At 42.7% G+C, this 14,193-nt stretch overlaps 1 protein-coding gene across 1 annotated transcript in view; it reads right to left on the bottom strand.

Annotated features, from left to right (window-relative positions):
* Positions 1 to 13,875, bottom strand: part of LOC138928622 (uncharacterized) — a 46,165-nt gene extending 32,290 nt beyond the window's left edge. Inside the window, exon 1 of the mRNA XM_070285959.1 lies at positions 13,744 to 13,875. Within this exon, the coding sequence (XP_070142060.1) occupies positions 13,744 to 13,754 (11 nt within the window). The 5' untranslated portion in view covers positions 13,755 to 13,875. The remainder of the gene's footprint in view (positions 1 to 13,743) is intronic.
* Between the last annotated feature and the right edge of the window lie 318 nt (positions 13,876 to 14,193).

Here is a 14,193-nt window from a genome sequence, read left to right as displayed (position 1 = left end):
CACAAAAATTATGGAAAAGAAAGTCAGAGGTATGTAGAATATTTGTATTAAAGTAGACTTTGTTTGATTTGATTTGATTTTGATTTTATTTGCCTTCCTAACGCTACAAGTTTAGAACTTATAAATTAGAGCGCTAGTCATGTTTGATAATGTGCTCTTTGTGTGCGTTTATTTGTGTTGTTCAAAAGTAGAAAAAAGCTAACCTGCTAACCCGTCTGTTCTGGATTATAACAAATTTTGTGCCAACTTGTGCCAAAATATATCTATGTGTCATTAAAGTGCAAAGCAACTGTTCGATGTCTATATAGAAAACAATTGGAGAGCATCTGCCGTAACACGTTGGATTTATGATGAACTGAAAGAATTCGCCTTAAGCACGGAGCAATAGTGATAGTGATTCACATTCTAACTCTGAAAATCCGATTTCAATAGAACTTGATATAGAAGATGACTGTTAGGAAAATTTAAAAATGAAAAATACTTATTTATAGTCATTTTGAATGCATTGTTATTTTTTATTAATATAAAGCTTAAGTGTTAAAAAAATGAATTTAAAATATTTTCTGATTTTAATAAGAGGAAATTTAATAAGAGGAAACCTATCATATATGGGCGGCTAGGGAAGGCGTGGTCAGATCGGTCTGAAACTTACATATATTTTTATGTGTATTGGCACATGTACCAACTTCTAAAGAGTTCTTTAAAACTTTATTTTTTGTCGAAATATCGGCTCGCTGGCCCAATGTGCTTTGGGGGGAAAACTTTGCAACTCGCGTTTTCCAGCACCAGCGTGGCCTGTGGAAACTTTTCCAATACGTGACAGTGTGAGGCGTTCGCTGGAAATAGAGGCGCCCTCTGGACGGGAGAGAGTCCCCCCTTCCCCTCGAATTCCAGTGGCGATCCCAAGGGACCTAGATTCGGGGAGCCCGGATAGCTTTACACAAGGTGTCTCACTATGACGTAATGTCACTTTACAGGGTCTTTCGAGCTAAAGTTTTTGGAGAATTCCTTAGGTATATCCTGCGGAATTCCCTAGGAAGTTCCTTGGGAATTCTTGAAGAATTCCACAAGAACATTCCGGTAATTCCGCTGGTAGTTCGCCAGGAATTGCAGGTAGAATTCGCTAGGTATAGCAAGCGGAATTCGCTAGGAAATGGAAGGAATAGAAAATTCTTGAAAAGTCAGCACTTCCTAAAAAACTTAAAGTAATTTATTCCTTACATGTACATACACTGCGTTTCACTTGAATAGCACACTTTTATATGCAATTTCAAATCTTGAAATCTTTTAACCAAAAAGAAAACTCGCTGATGTTTAAGTTTCTATTTATAGTGTGTCAATTTTAAATATAAGAAAAGTAGCAAAACTTAAATTAAACTAACAATTAAAAAATGTCAGACTCATAAACATTTGTGGCCAGCCATCCCCAAACATTTTCAATTATATTCAAATCCGGCGAGTATGGTGGCCAGTTCAGAGTTTAAACATTTTTATTTTGTAAGGATGTATTTGCTGGGGTCGGCGTCTCAGTCCGCCCAGGATCCTGATCAGATAAAATTTTTATCTTTGAGACAGTTGAGGAGGGGTATCATAGTGTTGTATTTGGGTGAATTCTTACTCGGGTCACAGAGTCGTGTACCGGCGGCCGCGGCGGACCTGCCTGTAATTAACACTGAGGGTATAAACCATTGCGCACGGGCCCGGAATACTCGCAGCTGGCACCGTCGCGGCTAACCCTACTGTGCAAAATTTATGAACATGAGCGGATACGCACAGTCGGCTCGATCGTATCTAACCCTGGTGGTACAAACTGTAACTTGCCAAAACTTCGAACTTTTCTCGCCGCGTGCTCAATTTTATGTAAGTCCCGGAATTCAGTGTGGCGGTTGGCCTTGTTTTAGGAAGCCCTCGCTGTGGGATTTTATCGGAGTGATTTCTTCTTGGTAATTTTTGTGGCGCCATCGTGGTTTGTGTCCTTCGGCGGGAAACTCAACTATTCTCCTAGTTTATTCGATAGTTTTGGTGGCCACTTAGGGTCAATTCGCATTCGACCTTCATCGAGTGCAGACATGCCTACGGACAACCGCTACGCGGGGTTCATTCTTGTAATGTTTTTCATGGTAAAAAAGTAAATTCGGAACTCTAAACTACGTACTGTCAGTTAGGCCAAGCCCAACAGTGCGTATGACATACGGATACTAGTGCGTGAGACGTGTTTTTGAGCTGCAAAGTTCATTTATATGGTGCCACGCGTAACAAGCTCAAAATAATGAGCGGCGATCAAAAGAATGAGCGTAGAACCTCTGTAAACCAAAGAAACGGTGTTTTCTCTTATTTCTCAACTCGCGATAACGAAGCAGAAAAAACGTCTACAAAGCCCAACCCGGCTCTACTGACCGCCGACGGCACGAGAGCGCGCTCTTGCTCACCCGCCCTACTCATTCCAGCTCCTACATCTTGGAGCTCCCATTGCCATACCCCACCACCACCGGCTTTGATGGAAGACGCACCAACAACAAGCAGAGCTGCAATTTCTGCAAACGTTGCAAAAGCAACAGCAACAACTAAACCAACGACCAATATTGCGAAATCGGTGCCAACGGCCGCATCGCCAAATTCAATGGTAACAAAAACCGTGAACTCCTAAAAGCAACAAGCGATTCCGGCCATACAGACTGGCATGGATCGCTACATCCAAATTAAGCGTAAGCTTAGCCCACATAACACGGTTGGTAACAAACCTAAGATCAACCGTGTCACCAAAAGCTATGACCCAAACAATTCCAACAGATTTTCTCCGCTAGCAGCTGGTGAGAATAACGAAGCAGAGCTGGAGCAGGCGACTCAAAAACAGCCAAAGCCCCCACCTATATATATAAGGGAGAAAAGTTCAAACGCCCTGGTCAACAAAATTGTTGCGGTGGTCGGGGACGGAAATTTCCACGTTGTTCCGATTATTAAAGGGAACATTTGCGAAACCAAAGTTTAAACTAAAACAGAAGAACACTTTCGAGCTGTGTTTAATTACCTGCAGGAAGCAAAAAAGAGCTTTTACACCTACCAACTAAAAAGCAGCAAGGGACTGCAAGTAGTGGTGAAAGGAATTGAACCAGATGTCGCCCCCTCTGAGATACTAGAAGCCCTGAAAGGCAAGGGTTTCTTTGCCAAGAATGTTAGCAACATTATCAACAAAAACAAAAAGCCGCAACCTCTTTTCGAAGTCGAACTTGAGCCAGACAGTAAAGCCCTAAAGAAGAATGAAGTTCACCCGATCTACAAGTTGCAGTTCCTACTGCATCGAAGAATCACCGTGGAAGAACCGCACAAACGCAACGGTCCTGTGCAATGCACAAATTGCCAGGAGTATGGTCATACAAGGACATACTGCCCCCTTCGGTGTATGTGTAAATGTGTATTTTAATTCAAAAACTACTCCAGATGTATTTTTTGCCAAAGCAGCCAGATCTTCTTTTGGTCCGCTAAATGCCCCCACGGGCATCTCCTACGCCGAAGCTCTACGGACAGGTATGCAAAATCCACTCCCCTCAAACTCAGTAAATGCTCAGCAGGCCCCAGGGCAGCCACAAAACAACCTGGAATCCATGATGGTGACCATGCAACAAAGTATGATGGAACTCATGTCATTTATGAAAACGACCATGCAAACGCTCGTCCAGAATCAGAATATGGTGATACAGCTGCTTGTAGCACAACAGTCAAAATAATCAATGTCCAATCTACGTATATCCACGTGGAATGCCAATGGCGTCTCACGGCATAAACTTGAACTAACACAATTTCTAAACGAAAACCACATCGACGTCATGCTACTGGTTGAAACGCACCTCACAAGCAGATACAACTTTCATATAAGAGGTTATACCTTCCACCGCACAGATCATCCAGATGGTAAAGCCCACGGCGGGACCGGCATCCTTATCAGAGAACGCATCAAACACCACTTCCACCAAAGGTTTGCAACAAATTACTTGCAAGCTACGTCCATTAAATTGCAGTCAGGTAACGGCAACCTTTGCATTGCTGCTGTCTACTGCCCACCTCGCTTTACAATCTCTGAAGGCCAATTCATGGACTTTTACAACTCTCTTGGAGATCGTTTCATAGCTGCAGGAGATTACAACGCCAAGCACACGCATTGGGGATCCCGCCTCGTGACCCCCAAGGGAAGACAACTTTATAACGCTCTCATCAATGTGAGAAATAAACTGGACTACGTTTCCCCTGGTAGCCCCACCTATTGGCCAGCAGACCCCAGAAAGATACCTGATCTAATCGACTTTGCGGTGACAAAAAACATCCCACGCAATCTAATAAACGCCAAGGCCCTTCCGGACCATCTACAGATCACTCGCCGCTGTTGATAACCCTCCTTCAAAGCCCAGAAACTACGGATCGCTCTCACAGGTTGAAGTCGCACAGAACAAATTGGATGAAATACAAAAAGTATGTGAGTTCCCACATAGAGCTAGCTCCCCAGCTCAATACTGAAACCGACATCGACCCCACCACCTCCGCTCTGGAAGAGGTACTTGTGACTGCAGCCAGGATATCAACACCACAACAGAAGGATGTGCAAAAAATCAAATTCAAAACGAACCAGCAGATTGAACAGCTTATCCAAGAAAAGAGGCGTCTGCGACGGGCGTGGCAAAACAATAGATAGCCATGCTCAAAGCAACGTCTAAATGAAGCCTCACGCAAACTAAGCCGGGCCCTGAAGCAAGATGCCGAAAATGCACAATTAAGATATATTGAGAAACTCTCGCCAACCAGCACAAAGCATCCCTTATGGAGAGCTCACCCAAACTTAAGCTCTCCGACTGAAACCATTACCCCGATTAGAAAATCATCTGGTTGTTGGGCCCGCAGCGACAAAGACAGAGCCGAAACTTTTACCTCACATCTCCAGGGCGTTTTCCAGCCGAACCCTGCAGCACATCCATTTAAACTACCGCAAAACCAAACTGAAACGGAATCTACTCCAACATTATTTCGTCCGAACGAGATCACGAAGGTCATCAGGGAACTGAAGCCGAAAAAGGCTCCCGGCGATGACCTATTAACTCAAAAAATGATAATTGAACTTCCGAATTGTGCTATTGAGGTCATCTGTAAAATCTTCAATGGGATCATAAGTCTCGGCCATTACCCAACTAAATGGAAAAAATCTATAATTATAATGATACCGAAGCCCGGAAAAGACCACACGATTCCATCATCCTACCGACCAATAAGTCTACTATCATGTTTGTCCAAGTTATTTGAAAAATGCCTACTAAAGCGCATAATTCCTTATCTGGGAGCTCACAACATCATCCCAGCTCATCAATTTGGCTTCAGAGAAAAGCATGGAACTATAGAGCAAGTTAACAGAATAACATCAGAAATTCGCACAGCCTTCGAACATCGAGAATATTGCAGCGCAATATTTCTAGACGTTTCTCAAGCATTCGACCGCGTCTGGCTCAATGGCCTCATGCACAAAACTAAAACACTCTTGCCGGCATACACACACAAATTACTTGAGTCGTATCTCTACAACAGAGTCTTTGCAGTGAGGTGCAACGCAACATCCGGCACCTATTCAATCAAAGCCTGAGTTCCACAAGGAAGCGCACTTGGGCCTACCCTATTTGTCCTATACACAGCGGATATCCCCACAAGCGACCAGCTAACACTATCCACTTTCGCTGACGACACCGCGATCCTCAGCCGTTCCAGATGTCCAGTCCGGGCAACAACCCAGCTCGCCAACCACCTCAAGGTAGTCGAGAAGTGGCGTACTAAAATAAATGAACAAAAGTGTAAGCACATAACGTTCACTCTCAACGGACAAACATGCCCTCCGCTCTACCTGAACAGCACGCAGATCCCCGAAGTCAACGTGGTAACGTACCTGCGCGTCCACCTGGACAGACGCCTAACATGGCGAAGACACATTAAATGCAAGAAAATTCATCTAAAACTAAAAGCCAGCAGCCTCCACAGCTCATAAACTCCCGATCGCCCCTGTGTCTGGACTACAAGGTCCTGCTCTACAACTCCACACTGAAGCCAATATGGACGTATGGCTCCCAGCTCTGGGGGAACGCATGCAGTACCAATCTAGACATTATACAGCGCGCCCAACCAAAAATCCTGAGAACTATCACTGGGGCACCATGATATATTCGCAACGAACACATCCACAGGGATCTCGGCTTTTTGCAGTTAAGAACGAAATAGAAAAACAAAAAGCATCCTACAAGGAAAAACTCTCCACCCATCCAAATCCCTTAGCAAGGGACTTGATACGAGTTTTTAGAAGAAGCGTCTACTACGTAACGACCATCCAACCCAGCCATAATTAGTGAGGGCCATTTACTCTGTACCAGTCTCATGACTGCTAGTTAGGTAGTATTGTAAGATTTGATACACTTATTGTTAGTCTCATAAATGAGAGGATTCAATAAATAAAAGCAAAGCCTAAAAAAAAAAAAAAAAAAAAAAAAAAATTTGGGATAACTTAAACTAGGTAATTCAAATTATCGACGCTTAAATCTACTGCGGTATATATATGTACTTAAAACTATTGATTAGAAACTTAAACTATTTACTTAATCCTAACTATTTACACCCATAAAAATAATGTGAATCTTCACAATCTTTTAAAAAAAAGATTTTACAACCCGTGCAGTATGTATTGGGGCATTGTTGTGCTGGAATGTCCAAGGCAAATGATTGAAATTGTCCAATGGTGGAAAAGCATTTTCAAGGACGTTTAGATACGCTTTTGCGTTCATGTTTGAGAAAAAGAATTGGCTCCCCAAAGCATAACTCCGCATACTCGACTATGTAAACGCTCCAATTGATGCGTCTCTTTCCTCAGATCATGAAAATAATAATTGTAGCCATCTGGCCCCTATAACATTTTTTCATCAGAAAAAACTACGCGCTTCCACTCGTGACACCATGACATATTGACGCGGCAAAAGGTCAACCGTGCTTCCTTTCGTTTGGGGTTAAGCGGTGTTTTTTTTAAGTTTCAAACGTTTAAGATGTTTAGCTTTCAAAATATCTCGCCAAACAGTAGTTTTGCTCGCGTCAACACCTGCTTTTGGCCTTATATTGCTCCCAGAGTCGTGAGAATTTGAAGCTTCCCGCAGAATCATATTTTTTCATAGTTTTGTTTGTTCTTGATAAAATTTGTAAGGAGGTGTCTCTGTGGCCGGAGTAAAACCTCAGCGGCCCAATATTTATTGAATTAGGTAGAGGGCGGTGAAGGGGGAATTTGCCGGCTGCGCGTAATTTGCCCATCCGCGGCGGTTCTGCCGCGAGTGACCCGGAACGATCCAGCGGTCAAGCCCGCGTCCGCGCCCGTAATTCTCCAGCGGCGGGACGAATGGTCCGGAACAATCAAGCGACCACGCCCACGCCCACGCCCGCGCTCGGTATGATCCAGCAGCGGGGCGCCTTCGGGGTAGGACAAGGGCTCGGAATTCTCCAGCAGCCAGTGCCTGTGTCCACGCCCGGAATAATCCAGCAGCGGAACCACTGGTTCGGTAAAATCCAGCGGCCAGCCCCGAATCTTCGTCCGGAATACTCCAGCGGCGGGATGGCTCAGAAAGCTCGGAATACTGCAGCAGCCACGCCCACGCCCGCGAGCGGAAAAAAATCCAGCGGCGGGACAGTTGGATCTGAAGAATCCAGCGACCAACCTCAGATCCGCGGCCGGAATACTCCACCGGCGGGAAGGCTCCCCGAGACGGGCTAGGGGGAAGGGGGAACCGGTGACCTCGCGCAGCAAGTCTGGGCTCGGAATAATCCAGCGGCCATGGGCTCCTGTTCCCGTCCGGCCTTCGTCTGCACTCGGAATTTCTCCGGTGCTACGGGGAAGGCAGGAGGGGATTGGCTACTGCCGGCGAAAGGCACCGGCCCGCGAGAGAAGACGGGTCGAATGAGAAGGTGAGGAGAGTCGGTTGCACATGTTCGATATTTCGGTTTATTTTTCGTAAAACAAAGTATCAGCGACGGGGGCGGGGTAGATCCCGATTTAGCTTTATGGCCGGCGGCCATGCTCATCTACGACTTGTAGCCTGTGTCCTCGAAGGATTCTGGTCAGGATATTGTACTGCGCGGCAACGCGGTTTTCACTTGCACTTTCACAACCTTTTTAGAGTTTCGCGGAGCGATGCGGTGAGTTCAGTTTGAGATTTCGCGGAAGATTAATTTGCATCACTCGGGCAGTGTGGCCGTGACCTACTTCTGCCCGAGCCCTCGGCGGCAGCGCTGCCACGACCGCTTGCCTTCGGCCTTCTTCGGCCAAGAAGTTGAAGTCGGCGTGAGCCGACTAGACTTCTGAATCGTGCGTGCCGGCGTCGTCGCCCCTTCGTGCCGATGATCGGCCTCTCTCTTCCGCTCGTTAGTCAAACTTCTCGCATGTTCTTTTAAGCTTCCCTTCGTGGGATTTGCAGAGTACAAAACAGGACGGAATAGCCTTCTAGGCCTATAAGGGCCTACCAACTATGATCGTTCAGCAAAGGTGGTTCTTTAAGACGCTAGGTTCGAGGGTGCGTATTCTCGCTGTGCTCGGGTCCAGCTCGTCGGATGGGGCGGGGTTTTTTCTCCCCTAGCTATCTTTGTTTACAACACAATTCATATAATGCGCGAGATAAACTAAATAAATAGGGCTCTAAAATGGTAATGAAACAAATCAAATAAAGTACAGAATCCGCGTCGCCGCGCGTAATCACCCACTAGAAAAGGAACCTGCTCGGTTTGGGATTACAGGTGTTATGTGTCCCGTTTCTCTACCCACCCAACCTTGACAACAAATCTAAAATTTGGCTGTTGTCCCAAATTAAAATAATATTTACATTTACTTCATCTTAGTATCTTGGCATGAGTACTCGACGAACGGAGATAATAATAATTTAAGCGACCATGTTTATGTTCATGAGAGTACAAATAGGTTTCATTTTAATTTCATATTCCCTTAACACAGACAACTAACAGCTATATTTACATTAAACATTTTATTTTATTTATTTATTTTGACAAAATTAGCCCAGTGCTACAAGTATAAGATACTTATTATTACTGCCCTGGTCACTTGAGTTAAAATTAGACAGGATTTTTACTTAATACCTAGTACATTAATTATTGTATGAACTAATTATTTATTTATTTTATTTTATATTATTATTTTTAGTAAATTTTATCTATTTTATTTTATTTTATTTATTTTTATACCCTTAATTACGTATTAATATGAAGTTTGCTGTTTGTTTATTTGTTTGTTATGCGTTGTTTCTTAAAAATAGTTTTACTTTGGAATTAAATTGAGTTGCATTCCTAATAGTTTTAAGTTCATGGGGTAATTGGTTCCATAGACGGATAGCGTTGACAAAGAACTGCCTCTCGGAGTTGAGCATTTGGACTCGAGGGCATATAAAATTTTTAGTCCTTTGCGAGGCTGCCGGTATTAATTTATTAAACAAGTAAGAAGGCTCATGGGTTGTCACTATTTTGTGGAAAAATGAAAGGGCTCTAAGATTAATCCAGGAGTTTAAGTTTAAGTCAAGTAGTTTAGTAGTCAAGTGTGATACATGGTCAAAACGATTTAAATTAAACACATAACGAACAATAGAATTTAAGGCTGTGACTAATTTTCTCGTGTCCCGTGTGTCGCAAAACCCGAATATTTCTATACCATAAAACAGGGTGGGAATCAGAATGGTTTTAGAAATCAGGAGTCTTATGTGTTCGGGTAAAAAGTTTCTGGAATTTGCCAATTGACGCAAGATACCATAGACTCGACCGGTTGCTTTCGATATATGATTGCCCCAAGACAGGGTGTTGTTGAACGTTAGTCCAAGATTAACTGCATGATCGACATAGCTTATATGTATATTATTTAGTATTGGTTTTGTTAGGTCATTTGTATCAATTGGCCTGCGACTAATTAAAATAAATTTTGATTTTTTGGGGTTTATACTCAAGCCGTTGTGTTCAGCCCACGTTTGCACTAAGGACAACATTCTGTTACAAGTACTTATACATACATTTATTTCACGAACAGGACTACTGACATAAATCTGGACATCATCGGCATACAAATGAACTTCACAATCAGACAGGACATTTGGTAAATCATTTACATATATTCCAAACAGTAATGGGCCAAGGACGGATCCCTGAGGAATGCCACGAGTCAGTTTTTTTACGGCGGAGGGCACCGCCCCTGTTACAACTGCTTGAAGTCTATCAGTAAGATAAGACGCAATCAGTCTATTTGAGGAATCCGAAAAGTTAAATAGATTTTTTAGCTTGGTACAAAGAATATTGTGATTCACGGAGTCAAAAGCCTTACTATGGTCAAGTAGCGTCAAGATTGTAACATGGTTTTTGTCAAGTTGTTGTCTGATATCCTCTGTGATGTCCGTTATTGCTGTTAAACAGCTTCTCTTCCTACGAAAGCCAGATTGTTTATTATGTAGGAGGAGGTTTCTATCCAGGAAACCTTGTATCTGACCGGCTAGTACGTTTTCGAACACTTTTGAAAGAAATGGCAAAATGGAGATCGGTCTGTACTCATTGTTTTGTTTAGGAATCGGTAGTATTTTAGCCAATTTCCACGCGGTTGGGAATGAGGACTGTGTAAGAATAGAGTTAAAAATATGCGTAACATAGGGCAGTAGACATGGTAACAATAATTTCAGAAATTTAGCATTTATGTTGTCTAGACCTTCCGCATTAGACTTAACTTTAAGTATACAATCAAGGACATCACATTGGCTAACACACACAAAGTTAAATATATTATCACAGGGGGCTACGCTGTTCAGGTACACGTTACGTTTTGCTTCAGGTACATTAATTGTAGTGAATTGTTGATTTAGTTCTTCAACATTAACGTTGAGCTCGGTTTTCTGTACGCACTTTCCGATCCCTAGCTTTTTTAGTTCTGTCCCTCTGTGTTTTGATGATATACAGTTTCTAAATTTTAGTTTGTAGTGGTTACGTTTGGCCAATTTTATCTTTTTGGTAACCGCTTCCCTGGCTGTCTTATAATGACTGTGGAGTTCGTTGGTTTTATAACGCTTCCATCTTTTAAAAGAGGCATCACGCTGTCGTATAAGATTCTTAATTTCTATTGTAAACCAGGGGGCCTGTCTGGGCTTTGGCATTTTGGTTTTTAAGGGTACGAATTTCTCAAACAGGTACTGTATATTGCTATTTAGGATTTGGAGTTGAATGTCAACGTTAGGTTGGAGATAAATAGTTTCCCAGTCACATAATCCTAAATCTAATTGAAGTCCAGTATAGTCAATATTCCTAAAGTCTCTATAGGCAAAAAAGTCTGTTTTATAGTCTAAGGACGTGTCATATGTCAGAAAAATTAGGTCGTGTCTAGAAAAAACTGGTACTGAAACCTGGTCATAAAGTAAAATCTTGCTGGGGTCATTTATAAAAAATAGGTCAAGTAGGGTATCACAGGTGCTGCTGAAATGCGTTGGCGTCGTGTCGTTAGCTGGATAAAAACCCAAGGACTCAAAATTATCTAAAAGGTGTCTTTCCTTTAACAGATTGCTGTTAAAGTCCCCTGCCAAGATGACATCTGTGTATACCATAGATAAGTCGGCAATTGTTGTCAGTAGTGGCTCGTATTCAGTCGTGGTGTTGGGTCGGTAGATACAGCCAATCAGCGTATTTCTATTATTTTTACAACATATATCCAGAAACAGGTACTCTAATGGACAATCACTGGGTTGTTTACATTAAACAGTACATTTAAGAGTTGTTTTAACAAGAATAGCTACCCCTCCTGCATGATCGACGCGATCCGAACGATACACAGCATATCCATCACACGACAATAGTACATCACAAACATTTATTGAGAACCACGTCTCGGACACACAAATTACATCTACGTCAGAATTAATAAAAAGAAACCGAAATTCATCCATTTTACGCAATAGACTTTGCGCATTTAGATGAACAACTTTGAGCCCAATTTTACGTTTGCTAATAACTTTTATCAGGCTATTAGTTACGGAACGCCTTACTTCATCCGGCACTGGAAGATTTGGCTAAAGTTAGGAATGCAAGCTCAATATATGCAAAGCAATTTAAAAACATAGAAGTGTAAACAAACAACAAACGATAAAAAATTCTAAAGATATCTTAACTAAGAGAAAATGATAAAATTGATTAAGAGCGAAAGCTAGGTTCCGCAGCGACAGCATCTCCAGCTTCCATCGTAGCGCCAGAGAGAGAGGTGGTGAGAGACGAAGAGAGAGGGTCGGCAGTGAGCGTCGAAAGCTCGCTCATGTGCGCGATGCAGTTTACGCCCTCTCTGCCCATGCAGCGAACGTGAACTAAGCCACGGCGGGTGAAAACAGCTGTGAGAACACGATGCTTTTTCATACGCATGGCTTCTTTGAAGATGAAATAATTATCTCTTGTCAGCTGCTCATTGACATAAACTGCAGCGTCCGAGTCGATACCAAATAGCTTTAAAGTTAGTTGGCATTTACGCTCGCGCCGGTACGCCCCAATTTGCTTGAGGAGTGCGATCATCTCCCGAGCTCTTTCCATCTTGACGATGATCAACGGGTCGACGTGCGTATTTTGGGTTTTCCGGGCGCGGAAGATATCCCGGATTCTTGGAGGGGGTGTTAGCTGCAGGTTGAAGCACAGCGTGTGGAATAAGGCTCGGACATTTTCGCCCTCACCATATGGTACGCCGTGTATGCGCACCTCGTACGCCCGGTTATGCTCCTGCTGAGATGCCAGTTTTGATTCCAGTTGGGCCACCTTTCCACAAAGTGCACGCAGATCAGCGACCTCCCTGTCTAATTGCCCGACCTTCTCATCCAATCTGTCCCGTTGTGAGCGGAGATCGATCTCTTCCTCCGATAGTTTATTTATTTTTTGGCTAAACCTGAGCTCGAGCTCCGCCAGAATTCGTTCTTCAGCTTTTCCCTAACTTGAACTGATATGTTCATTCTGCTCCGTAAAGCGTTTGTTGATAAGATCAACCAACTCCATTGCCAGGGTATCAGATGGTCGACCCGCCTTCAGATCGATCGAAGAGTCAGTTCGCACCCGTTTTGGTGCCGATGCAGTTAGCGAGCGTGTAACCGGTGCTGACATTGTTGTTGTTTATGTTAGGGCTTACTCTGTTTTCTATCCTTTCCTATTCTTTCTATTGGCGTTGTTGTTGCGGTTGGTCTGCTCTCTCGTGCTCGCCGGCAAGGAGAGTCGAAGAAAGGTAGGTGGCGTGTAGAAAGAGAGATAAGCGGGTTGGTTCTCACGGCTGCTCTCAGCACTGTTGTTCTCAGTATAGGCAAAGAGAAGTTTGTAAGTCCAAAGGTCAGGTGGCTCTCCCAATTAAACAACTTCGTTTGTTTAATATTGTTGTGCACTTTATGTTGATGATTTGCACTTGGAAGATGTTGCGGCAACACTGAACTTTGTGTGGTTTAATTTATGTTAATTATTGTAGAGTTTCTTGGCAGGTTTTGATTTTTATGACAGAGGTAACAAAATAAACGTCTGCTCTCTGTGAGATTATCTTTCTTTATAAGAGGCAATTTTTAGCATGGAATCAATTTAATCAATAACTAAGTAATTAATTGGGCGGAATATCTCGTCTCAAATAATCTTAAATATACATATTATAATCATCTGCGCATCTAAACACTTATCAATACTCACAATAGCTATTACTCTCACCGATGTATCATTGGGCCCAAGATGACTCCGATGTAGTTGCTGTATAATTAAGAATTTAGGTTACATATATATATAGAGAAAGAAAGATATTTCAAAAAATTCCCAGGTTCATATTGCTTAGTCTTACATATTAATTTTCTTTAAGTAATTTATGCATTAATTCATAGTTTAGGAAAAGAAACTGTTGAAATCCAGCCCAATGCAAAAGACAACACGTTTGATTATATGATTTTTATATTGTTGATTTAATATAGCTTTTATAGCTCGACTTATCTGTTTCGTGAAATCAAATCAAATCAAAAAAGAGGACAAAACTAGAGAGGGTAAGCTCATGGTGACATATCGGAACGCAAATATGAGAGAGTGCAACCATGCGATTATTTATCGCACAAGCTTTGTTTATTTTGCATTTCTCATTTAATAGGGATATTCTTACACACCTCCTCAAAA

This window comes from Drosophila kikkawai, chromosome 3L, assembly GCF_030179895.1.
Source record: "Drosophila kikkawai strain 14028-0561.14 chromosome 3L, DkikHiC1v2, whole genome shotgun sequence".
NCBI classification, from domain to species: domain Eukaryota; kingdom Metazoa; phylum Arthropoda; class Insecta; order Diptera; family Drosophilidae; genus Drosophila; species Drosophila kikkawai.
This window is presented reverse-complemented; position numbering and strand designations above follow the sequence as displayed.